This window comes from Gobio gobio (assembly GCF_949357685.1).
Source record: "Gobio gobio genome assembly, chromosome: 22".
In the NCBI taxonomy this organism is placed as follows: Eukaryota; Metazoa; Chordata; class Actinopteri; order Cypriniformes; family Gobionidae; genus Gobio; species Gobio gobio.
Window position 1 is genome coordinate 38828370 of NC_137118.1, and position 24257 is coordinate 38852626.

A 24257-nucleotide genomic window follows, 5' to 3' on the forward strand; every position below is an offset into this window, starting at 1 on the left:
CATATCGCAAGGGCACGCAATATCTGAATGATTTTACTAGGCTACTTCAACATTGTGAAAATTGTAAGTTTTAGGGCGACACATATAGCAGAGAATAGACTGTGTAACCTTTGTAGCTTTATTATGTATCAGTGTATATTTATCATGTGAAGACTACGGTTTTTAGTTCTAATTTCTAATAACAAAGATAAATTAAAATAACAAAAATAATTGTCCACCCATAGTTGAGGCGTCTTTGTTTACCTGGATGTTCTTGATGTTAAGTTTTAGTTTGATATAACTATATATTACCAAGTCAAGCAAAGAGTTTTTGGTATTTAAATATTGGCATTACATTTTTTGTTTGTTTACACTGATGTTAAAATTATGTTGTCAGATTTGTGACAAATTTTGCTAAAACACTGCTGGTCACTTTCAGAAGTTGTAGCGATGCTTTCTTTTCCCCGAAAGAATGTGAAACACATAAATGGTATTCTCAGTTTTTAAATAATCTTTTTTAAATATAATTTAAATAGATTTTACACACTTAAAGCAATATTGTATCGCATATTTCTTCAATATCGCACAGCCCTAGTCCAGAGTGTAATATGATGTAACATCTTGCAGTCTGATTATGTTACATAAAATTTTGTTGTTGTCGTCTTTAACAGACACTTTAATAAATAACTTCTCATAACCTCACTATTTATAATCATTATATTAGAGTTACACAATCATTATAAAAGCTCATTAAAAGAATTGTATGTTACTGAAGTCTGAAGTATAAATACAAAATGCAGTTGGCCACAACAAATGATAATTTCAACACTTAGGGTTCTGTTGGTAATCATACACACAAGCAGTAAGCAGCAATTCAGGCAGGACAGGAGAGTCCGATCCTGCTCCAGGAGGGCCAACTTCCTGTAGATATTAGCTCCAAGTGTAACCGGCCCTATTCAACCCGCTTCAAGCGGGATTGGAACCATGAGCTCCAGTGTGGGAGGCGGGTGCTCTAAAAAGGCGGCTAAAGACGCAGCCTCTAGTGTCAGTTGCTAGAGCACCTCTTGCGGTAAGGGGAGTGAGGTTTACACACACAGCTCTTACTGGCCTACAACAGTTATGGCTTGTTTCCACTGAGCGGTGGGGTGTGCAATTTTTGCAGTTTCCATTGTCAGAAGTTGTGAATGGAACCCTAATGCTGATCCGTACCATACCACTCCCCGTCGATCGCTACACCACGCCTATTATAAGAGTACAGTACATTACCGCACCGCTCGGTGGAAACGAGCCATTACTCTCACACCCCTAAACCTCACTCCCATCCGGGTCAACAGCATCAAATGTAACCGGTTATTCTCAACCCGCTCGGAGCGGGATTCAAATTGTGGACCGTGACCTGCTCTAACAAGGAGGCTAAAGACCGCAGTCCCTAGCGCACCTGAACAAGATAATCAAGGTTTCCAAAATTGCTAGAAACTTCTAGGAACAAGAAGAAAACAAGTTGATCATACAGACCACTAGTGCCTATGGATCTACTTATCGTTTTGGGAAACGCAGTACACGGCAGCGTATTGAGGCAGACTTGATCTATACTTCGCAGTACAGTGGCCCTCCAGAAGCAGGTCTGGACACCCCCGAGTTTTGGAGAACTAGGTGAACACGGTCACATAAGTAATATTCAGGAGCTAAGTTGTTGAGTTTAATAATGTGTTTCTACTTTTCAGATAATTCTAATACTACGGTCTGCTCTCCAGCGAAATTGAGTAGCAAAAAAAGAAAAATTTGCAACTACTCAAGAGTAATTCTGTGTCGAACAAATTTTAAAACTTTTTCAAATCTCAAGAACTTCGAATTTTAACTAATGGCTAATGGGAACCTACAGGCGACATCTGCTACTACTTCTAAGGGTCTACGAAAGGCCTCACCTGCAGGGTTGAAAGGCAGGATCACCTGTTCTCTCATGTTCACTTCCATTATTCTGCTCAATGATGGGCTTAACGTCAATCGGTGACACTCTGGCCTGAGGCAGAGACCGCTGCCCTGACGCTTGACCTGCTTCCACTCTCAGAGAATGTTCGTTCTTAATTTGCACTTCATTTTTCTTGAGAGCTTGATTCAAGATTAGAGAGGAGTTTCCATGGGATGGGGTAAAACTTGAGGTTGACATGCTATTATTAATAGTTAATGACTTGTCTTGATCTGGTCTGGTGGGTTTACTGGTTGACTTCAGAACAGCTTCAGGTTGCTTGCTTGTTGAGTTCTGGTTGCCAGTTGATGCTGAATTGGCAGGAGGCAATGGGGCCCGACTCCTCTTTTTGGAAACCCCAATATCAGGATGGAAATTTTCGATATTGCAAAGAACCTTTACAAGGTTTGGTTCAGGCCTTAAAGAAAGGTCTCTTTCAAGAGAGTCTAGTTTACACATTGCTGGCAAATCCTCTTGTGTACTTTTGTTTGACGAAAGGTCATCAGAGTGTACAGACTCAGGTTTGGTGGAAGGCTCTTCAGATACAGGAAGATTATCAAGCTTTCCAGTCGACTGGCTTGAAGACTCATCTAGTTGACCAATGCAAGAGTTTGAGGCATCTCTGTCTTCAATAAGGGATACAGCATGTTCAGTCAAATGGACGTTAGGAATCGCTAGGTTGTTGGGTTCAGGTTCAGATGCAGAATTCTTGCATGGTGTTGACTGTATTAAAGGCTTTGGAGCTGGACCCTTGTTGTGTTTAATTGTTTTTACCTCGGTAGATATAAAAGGGTTGGTTTCTTGTCGGTTACTGGGAAGACTCCGGCTGAGTTGTGATAAACTGGTGTTCCCAAAATTGTCTGCCTCAGAAGTGGTAGATTGGTCTGCATGTTCATTTTGCATTTCTTGCCTGTTCTTTGAGACTTCTAGTGGAAAAGGTGTGGGGCGTTTTTCTTGTCGTAAACTGCAGGGATCAGAGTCTCCACCGTCCTCAGATGGAAAACTTTGAGTGTCTTGAGGAATCGCCTGAGCTCTTGGAGGGATGTCTGGTTTTCCAATCTGCGACTTGTTCTGGGGAGGTGTCGGGGCACGTCTTTTCTTCTCAGACCTTTCCGCAATGTTTCCAAGACTGACAACATTCTCTGCGTTTCCGCTAATGGCATCATAATCATCCAAGAATGGGTTGGTGTTTGGCTCAGATGCTTGTGAAAAGAAGATTCCAGAAACAGAAGAACTGAAGGAGCAGGATAATGAGAGGGAAGATTAAACTTGATCAAAACACATCTGCTAAATATCTAAATAAGTTGCAAGATAAAGCCACTTTGCTTTGCTCAATAGCAATCAAACATTAAAACCCATTTCTGGTGTTACGGAGTAAATATTGTCAATATCCATAAACTTTTTAAAGGGATTGTAAACACCAGAATCAAACTCCGATAATTTTGTCTCAAAAAAAAACACGAGGACAGAACGTCCTTTAACTGCTGGCTTGGAGATAACTGGTTTAAAATTAAAGAGCCACCCACAAATCGTGCTGTCTACTCCCAGTCTCCTACACATTCCAGAACCATTTCATGAAGCCCTCAAGTCTAAACACACGAGTCAGAGAAAAGGAACCGCTTGATCAGCTGTTTTCCAGGGAAACATATTTCCCCAGTTTCCTCTGGGTTAGACCTCAATTAAGTACCACACGAGAGTTAACACAATGAGGGTTAGAGATCCTATAAATAACTGTCAGCATTAATGCATCTCAGCAGAAATAAACAGATACCATGGTAAGAAAGATTCTGCTTATTCAGGTTTTTGCATTTCATTTGGTTGAGGGTTATTCAACTTAGTCGATATGGCAATCATCTTCGGAAAATATGATAGAGAAAGACGAATAGAAGTTGTAAAGGACTTGGAGTCCTTGAGAAAGTTTCAAAACAACTGCTGCTCATGCCAGACATTTTTTTGGACACGTACAGACACACACTCACACAAACAGGCTACTGCATATTTCATAATGGTGCCAAAAGCTCTTACAGGACGGTGTTAATCGTGGCAGCGTGGTGTTATGGACCCTACCACACTGAAATTGAGTCCAAACACATACTACAGAAACGCTGAGAGACACTTCCATGCCTTTAATATTCAAGCTGTGATCACAGGTCATGGATTTGCCTTACAGAAAAAAAAAATGAGTAAAAAGGAGACATTTGGAAAATTATATGGAAAAGTTCTGTGAAATGATAAATGAATGAGTAATGAAGAATATGGACTGTCAGTGAGCTGCAAAGAAGTTAAGAGTTAGTCAGCCGGATGTCTGTCAAGCCACAAACTTCATGAAAAAGGAGTGCTTCCTTTTGGTTCTGGTTGGTAAATAGAAGCTAAATGTGTTCAACTGACTAGTCAATTTGCTGTCAAGTAAAGTTTAGTTTTTATTTATTTAGTAGGTTACTTATTTATATTTTAGAACGGTTTATGCAAAGTGGCCCGCCCACAGTAAAATCTAGGGATGCACTGATACCACTTTTCTCTCCACTTTTGTAGTACATGCCGATACCTGTATTTTCAAAGCATTTTTAGTTTTTAAAAATATTGGGCAGTGAAACCAACAGAATATGAATCAAATTAGTTGGATTAGCAAACTGATATTTCCTTCAGTTATTGTCATGCCTAATTATGCCTGTTAAAATGTTACTGTTACTTTCACTGTTGTTCATATTATTGCTATTTATATTTTCATCTTTAATTTAATGGCACAGTGAATGTTTAGAGCTGATCCAGCAGGGCTCAACCAGTCAAGAGCAGTGAGTTTTCTGTTTTTTGTTTAAAGAGCACCTATCATGGAATTTTGAAATTTACCTTTCATGTAGTGTGTAACATAGATCTAAGTGAACAAAAACATCCTGTGATAGTTTGAAATATGACAGTGCACCGTATATATAGTTATTTTCTTTCAAAAGTAAGAGTCGACTCGGAGTCATTTTTAAGAATCGTTAGAAGACCGAAGCTTTTTCTCTGACTAGATGACGTCAATTTGTCAAGTTATTTGAATACGATACGCCCACTTATTGCGCTCCAAGACGCCAGTGAAAACTAGAAAACATCATGGCGACGAGACCCTGTGTTCTGAAGTGCCACTCAAAAGCAAACTTTTTTCATCTGCCCAAGGATGAGCATTTGAAGACTAAGTGGCTTGAAGACAAACCATACATCGTCGCGATTGTGTGTTTATTAGTCGTCAAATGTATGTTTCGCGATCTCAGGAAGCTTTTATTATGGACTTCTATTATGGCACATGGTTCTTCTTCGTCTGTCTGTACCATACATGGACTACATGTGCACAGAGCGCCCTCCGGCTGCCAGTATGAATTGAAAACAACACATAAGAGACTCAATCGCTCATGATTAGGCTATAACTGCCCATTTTGAGGAAGTATTGAATAAAAAATACTCCTCTGTTTAGAAATTTGACACAGACATATGAGAATCTATCAATATGTCTCCTCATCTGCACACTTTTGAACTAAAAGCCCTGAGGGATGTTGATTTGTCGCGAGTCTTCGTGAGGAGAATAGAGGAGTTTTTTTATGAATGAGATCAGCTGAGGCTCATATTACAATCAAACAGTACCGACGCGGTTTTCATATTCATAACTCCTGACACATATTAACAAATTACTGTCACTATAAGACTTTGATGGGCGTTCCGTTTCCGAAAATATCTGCACAGACTAAACCAATCACAACTGACTGGGTCATCGGACCAATCACCGCAGATTAGCGTCACGTAAAGGCCGGGTTTTGAAAAGTGAATCACTAAAGGAATCATTTGAGAATCTTTTTTGTCATTGCATTGAATCTTTTTTGTCATTGCATGCATGCAAAACTGTTGTTGGGGACTTCTAAAACAATATTTGGAACATTTTAAATGCCATGATAGGTGCTCTTTAAAATTAACATTGAGGACAAAGACGGCAGCAGGTTTATTAGGCCCCGATCAGACAGAAGGCGGTCAACGTTTTTCAATTTAGAAAATAGCAGTGTGCTGCAGTTTTTTTAATGTTGCTAGGAAAACCCCAAATCAGCTGTCCTGTCAGTCTCATCAAGGTAACGGTCACCACAACGGAAGGCCCGCCTCTCCATTCTTTCAATTGGACAATAGAAAAAACGCAATGACGTCGGGCGCTTTTCCGCTCAGTTGATTTTTTTTCAACTTCAGGCGCTCAGAGCGTTCGTTCTAAAACGCGAGGCGCAGCAGGCGGTTAAAACGCGAGGCACCCGGGGCGCATAAGCAGCAGAAATCTAATAAAAAAAAGGCGCCTTTTGCAGCAAAAACGCGTTCTGTCTGATCGGGGCCTTAGGCTGCTGTCACTTTAAGAGCAACACGTATCCAACATACTTTTACACATGTTTTCTAATCAACCGTTTACGTTCACTTAAGACACAACCGACTGTGTTTCACAAGGACACTTGCCTACAGAGGATATGCATTGACGTCACGCTGTCGGGAGTCTAGTTGTTTCTGTGAATTGCAGTGATCTATTTGTTTCACTTTTCTGTAGCTTTCGTCAGTCTACAAAATAAATACACCTCAGATTTCTTGTCAAATCTATTTGTACCATCAACCTCAAAGCTCTTTCCCGTTTTAGATGCGTTTTGTGTTTTTCGCAGCATTCATGCTGAAAGCCACTCTTTTTGCCACTCAGTAGGCGTAACCGCAGTCACTCTGGCCGATGGTAACATCATGTGCATACCCTCTATATGGGCATTTTGACAATTTTGTGTGAATTTGTCCGTTCAAGCGCAAGACATGAAAGAGAATTTGATTTAATAAGCTATTTGCACGCTGTCTGATAGGCAGCTTTCTGGGTGCGTGCTTCAGATGTTTGCTTGAAAACGTCATGTGCTTACCGCCTTCCTGTAATAATGTAGGGAACCACTCGTTATACATAAATCATGTAACAAATTAATGTTTTTACTTGCACATACGACTTGTGACGTCAGTTAACGTTAGTAATATGCTGCTAATTTACTTTTTTTGCTATTGCCATATCTGACCAAACTACAAACTTGCCAGCGTCTGTGCCACTGAGCGCTTAGCAGCTATATAGGTGTAAATATTTAATTTGTTTAACATTCTATTAATTGGATACATTTACTTCATAGACATGCTTCTCTGATATATCCATTCTGCTCTCCGTTTGCTCTGTTGTCTGTGTTTTTGTCACAAACACTGTACTGTACAGGCTGCGTGGTATCGGAGCATTTCTAGTGCAGTATCTGGCTTGATAGTGGTATCGGTGCATCCCTAGTAAAATCCCATTGTCCAAAATCTACCCCACAAAGCTGTATATTAAACATCAACAGTTTTCTGATTTTAACACTTCCCACTGAGGGCAGATATTAAGTGGTCATGTTTTAGGGCCGGAGTCATATAACATTCTGTGTAAATCATTTAAAAAAAAAAAAAAACATTAAGCCGGGTGCACACGGTGCGATTTATAATAGTCCTTTAAGATTGTTCCTTGTCAGACTGTACGAACATGATCCCCGCTGTAAGCCATGTCACGCTGAAAGATCTCAGTTGTCATTAATGTCATACGATAGTCAAGGCGCGTTAAAAACGGACGCCAGCAAGAAAGATTTATATCATCAATCAATGACGCGTTCGTGACAGTGAGCTGCATTACATGCGGGATTGAAATGGTGGCTACAAAGAAATCTCTAGGAGAAGTCACACTGCAAGATAGTGCGCCAAACTTTCAGACACCGCCAGAATTTCATCTGAGGTAAAATTTGATCGCAGCGGTCATTAAAGGGTTAGTTCACCCAAAAATGAAAATAATTTTCATTTATTAAAAATCATTTATTACTCACCCTCATGCTGGTCCACATCCGTAAGAACACAAGAACGTTCATCTTCGGAACACAAATTAAGATATTTTTGTTGAAATCCGATGGCTCAGTGAGGCCTGCATAGCCAGCAATGACATTTCCTCTCTCAAGATCCATTGGTTCAATATTAATATTATAAAGCGATGAGAATATTTTTGGTGTGCCAAAAAAACCTAAATAACGACTTGAATGGTGATGGCTGATTTCACTGCTTCATGAAGCTTCGGAGCGTATCGAATCAATGTGTTGAATCATGATTCGGATCGTGTGTCAAACCACCAAACTGCTGAAATCACGTGACTTTGGCGATTCAAACCGCTGATTCGATACGTTGATTCATAACGCTTCGAAGCTTCATGAAGCAGTGTATGAAATCGGCCATCACTATACAAGAAGTCGTTATTTCGGGGTTTTTTGCACACCAAAAATATTCTCGTTGCGTTATAATATTAATATTGAACCACTGTACTCACATGAACTGATTTAAATATGGTTTTGTACATTAATGGATCTTGAGAGAGGAAATGTCATTACTGGCTATGCAGGCCTCACTGAGCCATCGGATTTCAACAAATATATCTTAATTTGTGTTCCGAAGATGAACGGAGGTCTTACGGGTGTGGAACGGCATGAGAGCGAGTAATAAATGACATTTTAATTTTTGGGTGAACTAACCCTTTAATCGTCTGCCGGTGAACATGTCAAACTAACAATCAAAGACTTCAGATTTTAGCTTAAGATCAAATTCATCAATTAGGATTTGCAAAACTTGTCTCAGACGGCCAAATCGTGTGCACCCGGCTTTAGGCAACAAGGCATATAAGAATGGATTCACATTCAAATGTTTCATGAATAAGGCCAAAAGAGTGTAGTTAAAATACACAAGCTTCTGTGACGTCAGGTAACACACTGACCTTGGCTTGACCGCAGACACTTTGGTTGAGCGACTGATGGCTTCAGGTTGAGGACCGGTGGGCTGCTCGAAGGGATTGGTGAAGCTCTCGTCTAATGAGAGAGGGTCTTCAAAGGGATTGGTGGCTAGAGTGTAGACGGAGTTCATCTCATCAGGTGCTTTTTTACTTTTATTCAGTCGAGCACTCCTGGGTTTCACCTCAGGCCGCTGTTCTTTCTCTTTCCTCTGTCTCTCCATCTCTTCTTTCTCTTGCCTGATTCTCTCCTGGTCTGCTTTCTCTTTCAGCTTCCTCTTCTCCTCCTCTTCCTCAGCCATTTTTCTCACCTGCTCCTCTCTCATCCTTTCTTCCATTTTCTTTTTCTCAAACTCCACCTTCTCTTTTTCCAGCCGTAACCTTTCTTGCTCTTTCAGTTCCTTCTCTTCAGTCATTCTTCTCTCTTCTTCCACTTTCCTCTTTTCCTCCGCTTCCACCTTTTCTTTTTCCTTCCGTCGTCTTTCCTCTTCTCCAGCGTGTCTTTCCATCTCAATCTTTCCTGTCACTCCTTTTTTTCGCAGCTTTTCGTCCTCAAGTCTCGTTCTCTCCTCTTCCTCCATTCGTCTCCGTTTATCTTCTTCCTTCCTAGCCTTTTCATCTTCCTCCATTTTCTTCCTTTTCTCCTCTTTGATCCTCTCCTCCTCAAGCTTTCTTCTTTCCTCTTCCTGTCTAATTCTTTCCTGTTCCTTCTTTATTCTGATAATTTCCTCCTGCTCAATCCTTTTCCTTTCGGTCTCCTCTTTGTCAATTCTCCTCCTTTCCGCTGCCTGTTTCTCTAGCTTCTTCTCTTCCTCCTTCTCCATCCGTTTCCGTTCCTCTTCACTCTCTATCCTCTTTCTCTCTTCCTCTCTCTCAATCCTTTTCCTCTCAGCTTCCTGTTTCTCTAGCTTCCTCTTCTCTTCCTCCCTCTCAATCCTTTTCCTCTCCTCTTCCTTTTTCTCTAGCTTCCTCTTCTCGTCCTCCCTTTCCAACCGTTTCCGCTCCTCTTCCTTCTCCAATCTCTTTTTTTCCTGTTCTCTCTCAATCCTTTTCCTCTCCTCTTCCTGTTTCTCTAGCTTCATCTTCTCATCCTCCCTTTCCAACCGTTTCCGCTCCTCTTCCTTCTCCAATCTCTTTTTTTCCTGTTCTCTCTCAGTCCTTTTCCTCTCCTCTTCCAGTTTCTCTAGCTGCCTCTTCTCGTCCTCCCTTTCCAACCGTTTCCGCTCCTCTTCCTTCTCTAATCTCATTTTTTCCTGTTCTCTCTCAATCCGTTTCCTGACTTCCTCTTCCTGTTTCCTCTGTTCCTCTTGTTTTCGGTGCATCTCTACCACGGAATTATCTTGAGTTTGCAGGTCAGAGGTTTTAAGAGAGTCCACAGAGGTGCTGGAGGTTTTCTGGTCATGACCTCTGCGCAGGTCCTCCATGGACCCATGGCCTGAGCTGTTCAGGCTGAAAGTGGAACCAGCTCTGGATCCTCTGGTATCTGGCTCTTCCGTGTAGACGTGACTGCCATTGATGCACAAATTTCCCTGCGCCGTGCCCAGTCCAAGTGAGCCGGTGCCTTGGGAGACCTTGCTGTCAGAGCTTCCGGTCCGCTTGTGCTTCAGAAATTTAAATTTCTTTTTGCCTTTGAAGATAAAAGAGGGATGCCAATAACATTACACCATTGGAATTTTGCATTAAATATATATTTTTAAATCTTTTGCTAATTATGTTACGAAGGGATGCACAATATATCAGTACTATAGCGATTATCTGTATATACGATACTGATGTTAAATTTATCGGATTTATCAAATATTTAATTTGAATATTGCATTTTTCATGCTCATTTTCACAATTAGATAATGAAATTTTTAGCAAATCTCAAAATGAATATCCATTTCTCATACTGTACATTGTAATGCGAAAATTCCCTTGTAGCATTTAAATATTGATTTGAGTTTAGTGTTTAATTTGTGCTATATTCAGACAAAATAGTATAGAATTTCAACATCTGAAATGTATCGGTTATTGGCCATAAGTCAAAAATATTTCACTGTATTGGGATCAGCCAGAATTTATGATTTTTCATGTAAATTGGCCGATTCCGATACCCATTGTTAAAAGCAACATTTATTTGCTCTATAACGGACCAAACTGTATTAAACAAAAATATAAATGTAGCCATTTGAAATTAGAGGCAACCACTGTATTTGAATCATGATCCAAACAAAGAGCAGTTGTTTTTTATTTGAATTAGATTGTATAATTTCACGATTTAAAGCAAAAACAGAATGGTCTGACTTTAGATTTGTAAAATTATGCTACATTAACGAACCCTGCACAAAAAAAAAAAAACAGCAGACAGACTGAATGAAAATGAAAATTCACTCTCTGACAGTAGGTGGCGCTTCTGGAACAACAGCAGTTTCTTTGGGTACCGTTGTACACAAAGCAGCGCTGTTCTTATAAATACTACTTTATATGGAGATGAGAGGAAAAGAAAATGCCATTGAAACTTCTGAAGACAGTCAGTTACCTTCAGAGATGCATTCATATAAACCCCCACATCCAATTCAATATTTTTTTCCTATATTTCGAGCATTGTGAGCTTTTGTGCCTGGTACAGTATTTACTCTGCTGGTGCATCTGCTATCTTCTTTGCATCCATATTCAGCATGTCCCGTGTCTGGCCTGTGCTAATGTCCTGTTTACAGACTTCATATTTCCACACAATTTACATTTTGGGAAATGATTGCACTGCAGTTTGTGTGCGCAAGTCAGTCCTGTATAGAGATGAGCAGTGCATCTCTATTAATATCGGTCAGAATTTTAAATGAATATGACTTGATTCCTAATGTCATGGGGGAATTGTTTTAAATTTAAAAATAATGCATTTTGCATTATTGTATTTGGCAGATGCAAGGGCATATATGAATCAGTTCATGATTACTCTAATGATCAAAGCCATAACTTTGGCATTGCTAGCATAATACGGTACTAATGGAACAATATGGTAGCAGATATATCATGCATTTCTAATATTGAAAATATTGCAGCAATGCGCTGTGTGGTGATACCTTCAGGAGACTCTACATTTAGACCAGATGATCTGCTCAGACTGATGGCCGAGTCTTTTTCAGGCAGGGTGGCGAGCGTGGACATGGACTGGGACATGTTACGCTGCAAACCCGGTTTGGGTGCGAAGAGAGACTTCAGCTTATTCTTCTTTTTGGCTCCAGGTGTGACGTTAGGCTCTTCCTCGCCCTCGCTGTCAGTCAGTACCTGTCCAACTGAAGGCACAATGGCGGAAGCAGAATCTGACATCCCATCTTTCTTTTTCCCTTTAAGCTTATCCTTAAACTTGCCAAGCCGTGATCGTGACTTGTCCGGCCCGGAGAGGTCGTACATGCTGGCGGTCATGTTGTTCTTCATGAACTGAATGTCTACGAGCACCTCACCCCTGTCTTTGTCAGCCTTTCCCGTCTTGCCCATCAATTTGAACCATCTGTAGAAAACAAATTGCACAGGATGTTTAGTTTCAAGCATTTTTCAATTCCCAGAGAACCCACTCAGAGAAAGAATGCTAGAGGCAAGATTGAGTTGTAAGATATAAGATTATGGAATGAGATATTGCTGTGTTGTGTAGATACACTGCCGTTCAAAAGTTTTTGATCTGTAAGATTTTTAATGTTTTAGAAGTCTCTTATGCTCACCAACGCTGCATTTAATTTTATTAAAACAACAACAAAAAACAGTAATATTGTGAAATATTACTCAAATGTAAAATAACTTTTCTATTTGAAAATAATTTCAAATGTAATTTCTGAGATGCAAAGCTGAATTTTCAGCATCATTACTCCAGTCTTCAGTGTCACATGATCCTTTAGAAATCATTCTATGATATGATGATTTGCTGCTCAAGAAACATTTATTAATATTAAACCTCAAAAAGTAATTTAGTAATTTTAGTTAGTAATTTTGAAAACTGTTGTGTACATTTTTTTTTTTTAGGATTCTTTGATGAATAGAAAGTTCAAAAGAACAGTATTTATCTTTTGCAACACTGTTCTACCGTTCGAAAGTTTTGGGTCAGTAATAATGTTTTTTTTTGTATTAATACGGGAAATTAAATACATTTATTCAGCAAGGATGCATTAAATTGATCAAAAGGGACAGTAAAGACATTTATAATGTTACACAAGATTCTGTTCTTTTGAAGAGAATCAAAGATTCCTGAAAAAAAAAAGACAACCATTTTAAACATTGAAAATACTCAAATGTTTCTTAAGCATAAAATCATCATATCAGAATGATTTCTGAAGGATCATGACACTGAAGACTGGAGTAATGATGCTGAAAATTCAGCGGTGTCAAAGGAAAACATTACATTTTAAAATATATTCAAATAGAAAAGTTATTTTACATTTAAATAATTTCACAACATTACTTTTTTTTTTTAATAAATTAAATGGTGAGCATAAGAGACTTATTCTAAAAACAATACAAATCCTACACTTTCAAAACTGCAAAAACGACAAGGTTGTTGTGTACTCAAAGCTATGGGATTCCAAAGTCCAAGTAAATAGTTTCACGTGATTGTTAACATTCCTCAGCGACTATGAACAAGAATGGCACATTATGGTTCAATGAACTAGACATGGAGTTGTCATAACTCAAGGACACTAGAGGAGAACAATGACTTCAAGGTCTAAAACAAACAAAAAATCTACTGCATTGGACAGTTTGGAATTAAAAACCGGCATTTTCCTTTTGGGCATCAATAAAATAGGTCTATCAATCTAAAATGACCAAAAAACAACAACATACAGCCTTGAGCAAGCTGAATGTTGTAGGAAATTAATGACTGAGCTGGTGAGCTCACGTGACTGTAAGAAACAACAAAGTTGGATCCATGAAAGACGTAGAGGAATAAGATGAGGACACAAGGTCCTCATTTAATGGAAAGTTAAGCTTGCAGTAGCGTAAGCGTATGGGTGTGAGATTGGAGTGGGTGGCTTAAAAAAGCTATTTTGAGCTCTGTGAATAACACAATACTGGCACTAGGGGCAGAAAACATACTTTGGCATATTGGGGTCAGATGAGGGGTTTAAGAGGAAACATGGCAAATCACTAAAACAGTTAAACTTGTTCCTTTAAACACAACTTTATTCATTACAGGAAAAAACCCATATAAAATATGGCACACAGTACCTGACATAAGGTTTGGTGATAAAAGATAATAAATCCCAAAGTCTATGTAAATAGTTTCACGTGATTGTTGACATTCCTCAAGAGCTACAAACCAGAATGGTACATTACAGTTCAAATGACCAAGAGACGGTCTTATCATAACTCAAGGACACTAGCGGAGAACACCGACTTCAGGGTCTAAAACAACAAATCTACTGCATAGAAGGATAATTGTCTCAAATGAAAGTGCATTTTAAAATTAAAATCTGCATTTTAGACAAAACAGGAAAAGTAGTGCCTGACTTCAGGGTTTGGAAGTGAAATTAAATGCTGGGATAATTGTCTTGTTTTTGTCTAAGAGGTCACCATCATGGTGACGAGTGGAGCTAGCCAGACGTCGTCATACTCAATTCTAGTCAGAATATGAGTCTGATACTGCTCCGTTGGGCTGTGATTATGGGGCGTGTTTCAACCGAACCAGGAAAGACCTCAATTGGATAGACCTACAACCAATCAGAGCAACGGAGCGACGCATAACGTTAGTTGTCAAATGTCAACAGAACTCAACCGCACTGTGTTGCCAAGTCCGCAGGTTGTTTTCCATGTCCGCGGGTTGAAGCGACCCCAATTATGTGATATACAGACCCAGGAATGCCAATTTTAGCAGGCAGCCCTGCCAAAATAACACATATTTTAACCCTCAAATGCCTTTTTTTCCCCCGGTGAAAAATTCCCATAAACACACTCCTAAACCTTGTGGAAAGCCTTTCCAGAAGATTTGAAGCAGTTAAAGCTGCAAAGGGTGGGCCAACTCCATAATTAACCCTACGGATTAAGAATGGGATGTCATTAAAGTTCATGTGCATGTAAAGTCAGGCATTCCAAAACTTTTAGGCAATATAGTGTACATGTTAAACGTTCTGTATTGCCGTACTCTTTCAGCAATTGTTATGCTACGCTAATGTTATCAAAGCATTGTGTTACCAGTTAGCAAGTTAGCATTTACTGAATTAGCTAGTTAAAGCAACAAGTTTCCACTACTAAAAATATAATGTATGAATTAGCTTACTGAACTATTTCAAGTTAAGAGTAATTAAAAAGTATGAGTACAATCTGTCAGTTCTACTTACTTAAATTTCTTTAAAAAAATCTTAAATTTGAGTAACGGATTATTATTAATCGTTATGTGTCTCAATCGCCACTTAAACAGCAGCTGCTACTTTAAAGCCAGGTTTCACAGACAGGGCTTAGATTAAGGCAGGATTAGGCCTGGGGTATGACGAACATGCACTGGACACTGTGAGTAATGCAACGATAATGCTATGGAGAAAATAACATGTTGGGTGTGGGTTTAAATAACTCTGTGGCTATCTGATGAATAATACTGTGATGACTCTTGAGCTAAATATAGCATCTAACCCTGGGATTATTAGTGAATGATCTCTGCCGCCCGCCTACGCCTCAACAACATTTAGCACCATTACACAGAACATCAACATCAGTGAATAGCAAAATGGCTAGTAGGAATGGACCAATATAGCTAAAAACAACTCCGTTTTGGCTATGCCATTTATACATTTCCTCTGAAATGGCTCAAAGCGTTTTTTGTTTTTTTTAATCAGTGGATCATAATCAAAACATACATTTTTGTTTCCAAGCAGAAGTGAAACAAGAACACCAACGATTTCGTTTTGTAAAATAGGACAGGTCTTGTTTTCCACAATGCTTTGCATTAAATGAACACTAAAGAACTTTATACACCGAACAAAATATATAAACCGCAATATACACCTTCATATATGAACTAAAATGTTTTAAAAGCGTGTAAAATTCCATGAAAATTCCATTTCATTAGGTTATTATAAAAATCATCACAATGTTGATTCATTTTGTACTGACAACAAAGCAATATTTAAAAAGGTCATAAACTGGCTTTTAAAAAAAATGTATACTGTTGTCAACTTATGTTCGCATGGTTTTTACATTCAAAAAACATCATAATGAATAAGTAATAGGCCATTTTCTACCCTGGTTTTGGGCCTAGCCCTAGCTCCTGGAACACTCGGTTTTTACGGGTGTGCCACATTGAAGACTTGGAAGTAAACGCCCACTGCTATGATTGGATAACAGTTTTGCATATTATAATGTGTCGACTCCTCCATCAGTACATGTGGGGAATTGTTTTGAAAACGCGTGGAAAAATGGCAACCGGAATGATTTGCCCACAGGGCTCGCAATTCATAGTTTTCAGTCACGTGACCGTTGCGGAGCCCTAGAGGGCAAAACAGCCATAGAACTGCAGCACAAGCCTGTCAATTTTCCATCTTAAAAACAAGATGCAAGTTTTGGGTACTTGTGATCCATATAGAGCACCTGCTGCAGTATTTCAATCACTAAAAACAGCGGGACATTTTTAAAACGCTTAACGTGAAAAACACTACAGGGTGAGTTGCACTAATAAGGATTAAATTAAGCAAAGTTTAATGCTAATCAAGGATTTGTTGATCTGGGTTTTATTTTAAATCGAGTTGTATTGCACCACTTACTTTTAAACACAGATTACCATGTTTATGTTATTAGTTTCTGTTCCCCTCAATTCCGATTTCGTTTGAACTCCTACGGTGGCCGATTTAGTCCAAGATTAACATGGCTTCCAGTTCGACCTCGTCCACATTCGACACGGTGCCATCGAGTGTTAAAACGCGAAAGGCGAATTTACGGGTATGTCCCTCTTTGGCTAATGTACTTTCAAGATGGAGGGGCAACATGGCGACCGGCGTTCGAACCCCTCACCCGTATGTATTTTCAATGGCATATTATAAACTTACGAGAATACTTTATTACTTGAAATAAGTAAATATACATTAATGAGCACATTTTTGAAAGGACTAAGTGCTTTTAGCTAAGAATAAACTAAAAAAGTTACACAGTGTAGCTTTAAGAAACCTTGTGTTGCAATAATATTCTGTGTTCATTTGCCTGCCTGTACAAAATATGCAACATCAATAAAGTGTATATTGAATTTGTTTTGTTTTTTAATATCACCGTCTTACTGCATTAACACTGACTACAAACCTGGTAAAAATAACTGGCAGGCAATGGAGGAAAGCCTTATTTGCCCTCCAGGTGGGCGTTCCTATAATAGTGTGACGTCACGTGAAAACTATGAACATTTCTCTCTCATCCACCCACAATGATATTTTTTATTACTTGGCCCGCCCGATCGTTGGAAATAACCGTGAACCGCATTACTAACACACACACAGACACACACACCTGTAAAACTTCAACTGCAGACGAATCAGCATGTTCAAAACTTCCACGATTGTATTTTTAATACAAATATCAAGTCAAGAGAGTGAACAATGCCCATTAAGAAAGGAATGTTATTTCACTATCTAAGATAGCCCGTCAGGCAAGCCGGTGATACATTTTGGTAGCCCGACTGGAAAACACATTAGGGGCCCATACATGTTCTAGTCTGATCCCGAATCGCAGGACAATGAACCAACAACACCACAAATACAAAGGATACTCCATCCTGTGACAGCTTGGTAAGTTATGTTTAGTTAGACACATAATCAGTAGATATCAAACAATCTGTAACAATGCAATACTATGTGTTGCATCATTCCTGTCGGATCCAATATAAGGCAGAGCATCGTTTTTTTTTATCTCATTCTGTCTGCAAATCCAGTCTCTTGTTTACAAACGAATCTGTGGTGAAATTAAGCGAACAAACGTGCAAAGTCTTCCCCACGTGAGCTGGATCTTCATTAAAAATAAAGTTCAACCGCATAACTAATATTGGAATCCGAATGAAGCCTATGCGGCATGTTTATTGCTTGGAAGTTCGATCCGGTTTAGCTCCACGTAGGGCCTATGGTATTTATCTATAACATGTCAGACGCAAGTCGGTAGGTGGGGCTACAGAATTAGGCGTTTCACTCGGTTAAGGCAGCGTTTCACTTAGGGCTGAACGATATATCGTTATCGTATCTATATCTAGATATGAACTTTCAAGATATTACTATCGAAAAAAGCAACGATATAGACGATATAGATTTCCCCTCTCCGCGCTCGCCCTGCATACAACTCTGGCAGTCACAACAAACATCAGTTTTACGAGTGCCCTTGAATGCACCGCTAAAGCCAGCACGCACACACTACCAGGGACGTGGGAACTATATTGTGAAAGGGGGTGGGGGGGGGGGCGTTTCCATGGTGACGCGTCATTGCTTGTCACGTGACACACTGCAGCAGCAACAGCGCTGAATGAATGATGATCTGCTTTTATGTCATTTTTTCCTTTTTTATTCAGAATATTCACAAATGTGTTAGCTATGGCATGAAATATCTGATATTCCGATTGTCAAATACATGCAAGTGGAAGTATATTGTTGTTTAAACACCTTTATAACGATCGCGTTAGTTGAGCTGTATGCGCGATGGGCGCCGCCGTGTTAGTTTGTGCCGCAGACGCATTTCAGAGAACCGGATCTGTTGGATTTACAACCTCCATGTTTACAACACGTGAATTCATCCACTTCTCCCGAAATACTTAAAAGTAAGTGGCTGGTGAACTGGGAATAGAATAGAGTAAACATTGAAGTTACTTACACAATGTGTATCTGATATGAATAAAACGTGTCGAATTATAATGGAAAGGATTATTATTACCTCTTCCATAGACATCAGTGTGTATTTTACAAACTCTAAATGTATTGTTTTTTTAGTACTTATGTGAAATTATATGTTTGAAACCGAAAAAAAAAAATTGTATGTGGTTGAAAACACTAAAAAGTTGTGATATATGACAGCTCTGAGCGCGCCGGTCTCTGGCTAAATTCAACATTTGACTTTAGCAGTTGATCATGTGATGCACTTGATCATACGCTCCAGGGACCAGCCTAGACTGATTACACCTGTGTGATCGTACGTGCGAAAGGCTTAAAAACAATACATTTTCTGACACAAATTTTTGAAATGTAGGCTTAGATCAAATATTTTAATTCAGATTCTGGTTTTCACCGAACATGTAGTCATATCGTATTGTATCGATATCGAGATATCTGGCATGAAAATCGAGATATGAAATTTTGTCCATATCATTCAGCCCTAGTTTCACTGCACTCTTGACTTGACATCACAGGTAAGAACATTCGCAGATCGATCGTTTGCTGAGCCAGCTGTCAATAAAAGCTTTTCTTTAACTAACAAGGAAGTTCAGCTCTGAAATGTACAGGATATTCTTATATTACCATGACCTTTTATATATCAAAAGCTCAAGGGAAAGTTGTTTCTCAAATCAAGACCCCTTTAATATGCTAGAAAGATGTTATCACCAGGCTTTGAATCTCACTTGACCACATTTCTGAATCATAACAAGGATGTCATATTTGACATGGCAGAATTTTGACTAGCCCCATTAACTGAAATCATGGTGTAAAACAGGAATATCAAGGTGTTAAACAGAAGTGGTTAAAGGGCTGGTAACCAGAAGGTTGCTGAATCAAGTCCTGGAGAGACTGAACCATAAACAATCGTAATTGTGCCCTTAAACATTAAACGTTGCTAAACCAACTAATTACACAATGACAAGAGAAACGGCTTTGCACATCTAGGAGGTGCTTATTTGACACGACATGTTCTGACAACACCTCACACCCATAGAAACGCACTGATGCAACACGCAAGCAGCTCCTGGTGATGTGATGTCATTCACAAGTTGCATTACAGTTCTGTTCACAGAAGGGAAGTTGCAACAGGGTGTTGGCTTGTTTGAGAGCGTTTTCGTGAGACCTTTTAGATAAGCCATTATCTAGTAAAGAATTAACCTAACATGAAAATAAGCTACGGTTTTAAACAAATTAACCCCCTCCCCCTACCCACACACACACACACACAAATAATACAAATCAGGTAATGTCATCACTTTAACATAATATATTGAACTGATATTTACTTTTGATGTTACATCATGATTTCTCCATTTCAAAAAGATATTCTTAAAAATGTCCTCATAAAATTAACTCTTAAAATTGGGTCTCTTTAGATTTTAGTATTATTGATATACTATTATAATTTGTAGTAGGTTGTCATTTTAAATAATTTTGTTTTAATTTTTCACATTTAATTTAGTTGTTTTTGCCTGTTTTAAATATGTTTATATAGTTTAAGTTTTAATATTTAGTTTTAGTTATTATAAATTTGGTCACTACTTCAACTTAAAAAAACTATTTTCAATATTAGAAATATTGCCTTAGCAAACAGCTGAAATAAAATAAACGGTCATTTCCTTTTAGTTAATGTTTATTTCATTTCAAGTACTGTTTTTATATCGTTTTAGACGTAGAATAAAACTAAATCATTCAATTTTCTCACATTTTACATTGCCAAGCTCAACCATACAGCATAGGAAAAAGTGATCAAACAAATATTTTCATGAATTTATGTGAAATATACACCTATATCAGGCATAACATTATGAAGATAACACTGATTATCTCTTCATCATGGCATTGCTAGTGGGTGGGATATATTAGGTAGCAAGTGAACATTTTGACCTCAAAGTCGGTGTTAGAAGGAAAAATGGGCAAGCGTAAGGATTTGAGGGAGTTTGACAAGGGCCAAATTGTGATGGCTAGACGACTGGGTCAGAGCATCTCAAAACTGCAGCTCTTGTGGAGTGTTCCCGGTCTGCAGTGGTCAGTATCTATCAAAAGTGGTCCAAGGAAGGAACAGTGGTGAACCGTCGACAGGGTCTTGGGCGGCCAAGACTCATTGATGCACATGGGGAGCCAAGGCTACAAACAAAAGAGCTACTGTAGCTCAAATTGCTAAATTTAAAGCTGGTTCTGATAGAAAGGCGTCAGAATACACAGTTCATCGCAGATTATTGCATATGGGGCTGCATAGTCACAGACCAGTCAGGCAGACCACCGCCGAAAGCACCAATAGTGGGCTTGTGCGTATCAGAACTGGACCACGGAGCAAAGCTAGAAGGTGGCCTGGTCTGATGAATCATGTTTTCTTTTACATAACGTGGATGGCCGGGTGCATGTGCGTTGCTTACCTAGGGTACACATGGCACCAGGATTCACTTGACTATGGGAAGAAGGCAAGCAAGTGGAGGCAGTGTGATGCTTGGGGCAATATTCTGCTGGGAAACCTTGGGTCCTGCCATCCATGTGGATGTTACTTTGACACGTACCACCTACGTAAGCATTATTGCAGACCATGTACACCCTTTCATGGAAACGGTATTCCCTGGTGGCTGTGGCTCTTTCAGCAGGATAATGCGCCCTGCCACAAAGCAAAAATGGACCAGGAATAGTTTGAGGAGCACAATGAGTTTAAGGTGTTGACTTGGCCTCAAAATTCTCCAGATCTCAATCCAATCGAGCATCTGTGTGATGTGCTGAACAAACAATTCCGATCCATGGAGGCCCCATCTCGCAACTTACACGACTTAAAGGATCTGCAGTGCTGCCAACATCTTGGTGCTAGATACCACAGAACACCTTCAGGGGTGTGTGTAGTGGAGTCCATGGCTCGACGGGTCAGGGCTGTTTTTGCCAGCCATAGGGGGACCAACACAATATAAGGATAATGTTATGCCTGATCGGTGTACATTATCAAACCAACATTTGGTAAAAGATATACTTTAATTTAACGCTAATTAAAACATGCTCATATAATTGCTTGTTTATATGATTGATGGTTCAGGTTTTTCAGTTAAGTGCCTCTTTTCATTGACCATTTGTTGAAAGTTTATGAAAAGTGCCTTTCGGCCCCATTTTAAACCCTACTAATGGAAAGTGTCAGGTAAGATAATAAAAACCTAAATAAGCAAAGTCATCAGTTTTCCCCCGAAAGATCCTCAATAACAGCTGTGCCCTGACAGGAAGTACAAGCACCATCAGATGAATCAGCACTGGATGTCTCATTGTTCCAGTGTGTCTCTCAGCAGCTTGACTTCCTGCATGTGCCAGTGCGCTGATAAGCCCGTTGACTGGCAGGACTGTTATATCACACACAGCTGCGCAGGGAAACAACAGTTTCTTCACTTTGTTCCAAAATATTCAACAAATGAACTAAGATGCTCAGATAATTGGACATATTTTGTCATGCAACAAAAATATGATACTTAATAGGAATTTATTGATACTTCCAAACTGGCAAAACATCACTATCCAAAACTCAAAACTAAGTGTAACTTCGCAGATTTTCAACCAGCATGACAATGTTGGTAGTATATGTATATGTACATTCTCCGTGTTACCTAGGGTCCGTTCTTAGTACGTCGCTAACTCAGTTAGCTGGATTTGATTGTTGACGATTTGGCATGATCTTGGATTGTTTGGTTCTTCAACGCTCATCCTGGACTTGTTGTCATAGCAACAGGCCTGTAAGATTAAACCTGCTCGCGAGCAGGCTTATTTCATGTAAACAGGATTAGATTGCACCTTTTTAAGTGGCGTTGATACTTAAAATTTGTCCCAACCACTGCTACTTTATAACAAGAGTTCCTTACTGAACCAGGGGCAATAATCATTTTAAATAATAATAATAATATAAAAATGTATTTGAAAATATTATAATGTTGTGTATAATACTATAGACACTGCCACTTGATTGAGAGATTTATTTTATGATAGAATAATTACTTTATAATGTTATCACAGTCTTACACACATGCTGTACAGTTACACTGAGCCGTGCATTAATTTGAGTGGTGACAGATATTATTAGTACATAAACAATAGGGCTACCCAATATATCGAAATATTGCAAATGTACATATCGCAATATGCATATCGCAACAGCTCGCAATATCTGAATATTTTAATAGGCTACTTCAACATTGTGAAAAGTGTACGTTTTAGGTCGACGCATATAGCAGAGAACAGACTGGGCACACGACTGTTTTAGATATCAAGCAAGTCACATAAGTAACAGTTATTAGGGGTGCACCGATCCGATATTAGGATCGGATATCGGCCGCGATACTGACAAAATAGCTGGATCGGGGATCGGAAAAATGAACAGATACACAAGCCGATCCAGGTGTTTTTTTTTCGTCGCATCAGAATCTAAGTCATTCGTCAGCTTCACGTGTGTCGCATGCTAGAAGCAACATGGAGCGAGCCAGAGAGTCGACTGTGTGGAGGAGATATTTCACGCTTGCCACGCCAACTAGTTCGTCGGCTGTTTGCAATGTCTGCAAAGTAACTTAAATGTTTCGAGGGGAGGTATTACTGCAAAGTCAGGGTCTTTCCTGCATTGAACATTTTTTGACGGCCGCCAAAGCCTAATTTGATGAGTTATTGTGTTTTACGAGTGATGTAGAACAGATGCTGCGCTTGTGACTGAGCTCCGCCCCCGAACACACTCTCTGGGTCTTCAAAATAATCAGTGTTAGCTGTTAGCTCTCTCATATTTCACATATTAATCCAAATCAAAAGGTGGGAAGACCGAAACCATGTTGCACGTGACACATTCGGACAATTTTGTCCTTGAATTATCGCTGGGTGTGAATTGCGCTCAAAAAACATTGACTCTTCTCTGACCAGCTGACATAAAGCATACTTTCAATAAACGGGAGACAAATTATATTCAGTTATGAAGTGTTTTCTGTGTGTTGACATCTTTCTCGATGTTCTAACAGACGGGATTCGCACACAACGCGTCTGCTAATGTCCGATTCGCGACCTGATGACTCCTTTGAACCGAATCATTTTAACGACTGGTTAGAACAACTGATCTGTCCAACACTGAACTCATGAATCAGTTTATTAATTTACTCAGAACATCTGAAATGAGAACACAAGTGTGCTTACTCAATTAAGCAAGAGAGGGTAGTAAGAATTATTTTTAATTATCAACAATATTTCAGCTTATTTCTGTTGACAATGTGTAGTAAAATAAATAGGCCTAGCCTACAATCATTTAGACTGGAGTGAGGTGAAACCAGAACAAAGTTATTAGCTAGCTGATCATTTGTATTAAATTGCATATGGCAGAAAATTAGACTATTTGATAATTTGTAATGCTACTTTTTAATATTGATATGATTATATACCAAAACAATTATCTGTAGTGTAAAAAATGTTTGGTAACTGTCAGATTACTATTGTATGTTCGACCAATACACTGTTTTTTGTTTCCACTGCTACATTTGATTTATTTAAAGAAGTTTGATTACATTCTATTTTAGATTTGAATGCACAATTGTTTTTTAAATAAATAAGAATGCAACACTTTACATACATCTGTTATTTTGTCTTAGTTATGTTTAGTTAGTAAAGTCTAGTGCCTTTAGTCTCT

General features: G+C 39.0%; 1 protein-coding gene across 2 annotated transcripts in view; it reads right to left on the reverse strand.

The window, feature by feature from the left end:
• Positions 1 to 24257, reverse strand: part of rab11fip1b (RAB11 family interacting protein 1 (class I) b) — a 35978-nt gene that overhangs the window by 1523 nt on the left and 10198 nt on the right. Inside the window, exons 2-4 of one of the 2 annotated variants that reach the window (XM_079804886.1) lie at positions 11816 to 12243; positions 8742 to 10380; positions 1905 to 3179 (exon numbers count right to left, since the gene is read on the reverse strand). In XM_079804886.1, the coding sequence (XP_079661012.1) occupies positions 1905 to 3179; positions 8742 to 10380; positions 11816 to 12243 (3342 nt within the window). The remainder of the gene's footprint in view (positions 1 to 1904; positions 3180 to 8741; positions 10381 to 11815; positions 12244 to 24257) is intronic. The other variant, XM_079804887.1, reaches the window with a different exon arrangement.